A 3346-nucleotide genomic window follows, 5' to 3' on the forward strand; every position below is an offset into this window, starting at 1 on the left:
AAAAATAATTATAACGAATTAGACCGCATTAGTGGGATGTTGGGTACTGAGTAAAGTTTGATTACCAGTAATCGGGAAGGGAGTGTAGATAGTCAGTATGGATCTTGTGCGACATAAAAAAAGGCCGGCTGGCATCCTCCCTTGCCACGTGTGATAGTGTAATGTTTCGCTCTTTTGATAAGAGTATTGCTGTAATTTCTCATGCATACATTTTATATTTCATATTTTACATATACACAGCTCATGCTCGTTGACCTCCGTTAGTGCCAATCGAACCATACAAGGATGAAAGCGACATTAATCAGCTACTTTATCACTTACCCGAAATTCTTCACGAAGCCGTTCAGAAGCCAGCTTGTCCACCAGGTACTTCTGCACCCTGTCAAGTTCTGGCTTGGAGGCCTTGAACATGGCATACACGTTGCCAACGTTACCGTACACCGGCGCTTCGTCATCGAGTGCACCCTCGTCGTCTTCTTCAGTTGACTGTGGTTCTGGAGCCGTATCACTTGTTTGGGTTAGTTCGGCTTGTCTTGGTGGGTTTGTTGTCGTAGCTGGTATTGACTGGGCGGTGGTAGTGGGGGCGTTGGCGTAGATGTGTTGGCTATCCTCGGCATTGCTGTTCTCGGTTTTTGTCTTCTTTGGTTGGATGAACGGTTTGACGGCTACACTCGGTTTGGCTGTGCGTTTTACTGGAGTTTCTGTCGAGAAAAAGACATGGGGAAGTAGCAAAACATTCTTATGGAAAATAATCGCTTTTGCTGGGAGATAAGTTTGCATCGACGAGTGTGCAACATCCGTTGGCAAAACAGAATTATTTGAATAAGCAGACTAACACAATCCAGCAAAGTAGCAGTTGGTTCACCTTGAAGCGAAGTTAATGGGGGTTCCGTAATGCCTCTTCCATGTTCAGACTGCAAACTCGTGGGTGGTGAGCCCGAACTTTGCTCCTTCTGTTTCCGCTTGCGTCTGTAAAACAAACAATCAAAAAATAATTAACTCATTGCGTGCACTGTAACCTTACATGTGTTTCACTTTTTCTCTGCAGTAATACCGATGAAAACATCAGAGATACATTATTATTTGTAATGTTTAACATCATTCCCTAAGTCTATGGTAGGCCTAATACGTACGACACGTGTCTTATTGTCGATCTTTACTGATGTCTACGTTTACTCCAAAGACTTAAAAAAAACACTTTGTCACAGGAATCAATGTATGTGACTGTCTGTGTACCTTGAGGGTGGTTTCGCCTGGTCAGACATCGTTATGATCGTATACATGATGCGTCGGAAAACCGTACAAACATGATACCGAACAGAAGTTTTTCTTCTACGTCACCAACAGCATTTGCACTGAATGACAAAGGATGGGTGTGGGTATAAAGCAACACTAACAAATCTGGTGCACATTACAGGCTCACAAAAAGGAAAAGCACTATGTACCTGACAACAAGTACAACAATGACAACAGCAGCAACGACCACCGCCACAGCACCAATGGCGCCCCCAATGACACCTCCTTGGTTCGAATCTCTGTCGGGATCTTCCTGGCTCTGTTCTGAGACTGTAGACGTGTAGATATTCAAATGACTGACAACCGATATATGCATTAAACATTCGTATGCTTGCTCTCTCTCTCTCTCTCTCTCTCTCTCTCTCTCTCTCTCTCTCTCTCTCTCTCTCTCTCTCTCTCTCTCTCTCTCTCTCTCTCTCTCTCTCTCTCTCTCTCTCTCTTTCACTAACGTATGATGCAGAATGTCCAAAACACTGGAGAGTTAGATACACACAAATATGATATGCTTACACAGAGATTGTCTTTAAATACTATTACAACGCCAAAGATTGTCTCTGAATCTTACAACACTCCGTAATTAAACAAGTTGGTAGTAATTACGCTTGCACATTGGCAGACTGAAACCGTCCATGCACGCTTCACAAGTTCCGTTGAAGATGTCGCAATGTCTTGAGTTGCTGCAGTGGCCACACACCTCGTTGCAGTCCTTGCCGTATTTGTCGGCCTCGCACGCTGTGAACGAAAATTACATAATGAACAATCGAGGAGACGCCTAGCATTTAAATAGTGTTTGATAAGTTATAAGTAATCTTTTTTTTCCAACAGGAAGACACTATTCACCGCGGTATTGCGTCATGAGATTGCTCAGAAAACAATTAGATCTTGTGGCGGAGGTTGTTTTTCTTTTTATGAAACAACGGTACCTCATTTCTGAATTAGTGTTCTTGACGCAGAGGGAGTTTAATTGGTATTCCCTCTGTTTTAAAAGTGAATATACTTGCTTTTCTGATAACTGTCTGCTACCAGGAAATACAATTGCACGGAATCTGTTTTGTTGTAATTTTAGCACATTCGCTCAAGAAGCAATGGCACGTACTCGTGTTGCAGTAATGGTGGTTGAGACCCAGCGGGACATCCGTTAGGACAGTTTCCAGTGACCTTGTCACACACATCGGTGTCCGCACACTGACCACACTGTTGTCTGCATCCATTGCCATGGTAACTGTCCATACACTCTGAACATCACATAGAGCTCACAAGATTATTCAATCAATCAATCAAAGGCTTATATCGCGCGTATTCCGTGGGTACAGTTCTAAGCGTACAGTTCAAAGCGCAGGGATTTTTTTAATTTAAAAAAAAAAAAACGTATGCAATTTATATCGCGCACATATTCAAGGCGCAGGGATTTATTTATGCCGTGTGAGATGGAATTTTTTACACAATACATCACGCATTCAGCAGATCGCAGCCATTTTCGGCGCATATCCTACTTTTCACGGCCTATTATTCCAAGTCACACGGGTATTTTGGTGGACATTTTTATCTATGCCTATACAATTTTGCCAGGAAAGACCCTCTTGTCAATCGTGGGATCTTTAACGTGCACACCCCAATGTAGTGTACACGAAGGGACCTCGGTTTTTTGTCTCATCCGAAAGACTAGCACTTGAAACCACCACCTAGGTTAGGAAGGGAACGTCCCACTAGTCCGAGGGTTCACTAGTCCGAGGGTTCACTAGTCCGAGGGTTCACTAGTCCGAGGGTTCACTAGTCCGAGGGTTTACTATAGACGCTTGATTTTCCAGTTCGTCCCACTAGTCCGAGGGTTCACTAGTCCGAGGGTTCACTAGTCCGAGGGTTCACTATAGACGCTTGATTTTTCAGTTATTATACCGCCCCTTAAAAGGCGGTATATAGGTTTCACTGTGTCTGTCTGTCTCTGTGTGTGTGTGTGTGTGTGTGTGTGTGTATGTGTGTGTGTGTGTGTGTGTGTGTGTGTCTGTCTGTCCGCAAATAGATATCCGATGTTTGAGAACCGATTTCAATG

At 43.6% G+C, this 3346-nt stretch overlaps 1 protein-coding gene across 1 annotated transcript in view; it reads right to left on the reverse strand.

Annotated features, from left to right (window-relative positions):
* Positions 1-2513, reverse strand: part of LOC138956623 (receptor-type tyrosine-protein phosphatase epsilon-like) — a 23943-nt gene extending 21430 nt beyond the window's left edge. The window contains exons 1-5 of the mRNA XM_070327934.1: positions 2393-2513; positions 1897-2028; positions 1446-1566; positions 866-969; positions 322-701 (exon numbers count right to left, since the gene is read on the reverse strand). Of these exons, the coding sequence (XP_070184035.1) occupies positions 322-701; positions 866-969; positions 1446-1566; positions 1897-2028; positions 2393-2513 (858 nt within the window). The remainder of the gene's footprint in view (positions 1-321; positions 702-865; positions 970-1445; positions 1567-1896; positions 2029-2392) is intronic.
* Positions 2514-3346: the final 833 nt, after the last annotated feature.

Source organism: Littorina saxatilis, unplaced genomic scaffold (assembly GCF_037325665.1).
Source record: "Littorina saxatilis isolate snail1 unplaced genomic scaffold, US_GU_Lsax_2.0 scaffold_484, whole genome shotgun sequence".
Classification (NCBI taxonomy): Eukaryota; Metazoa; Mollusca; class Gastropoda; order Littorinimorpha; family Littorinidae; genus Littorina; species Littorina saxatilis.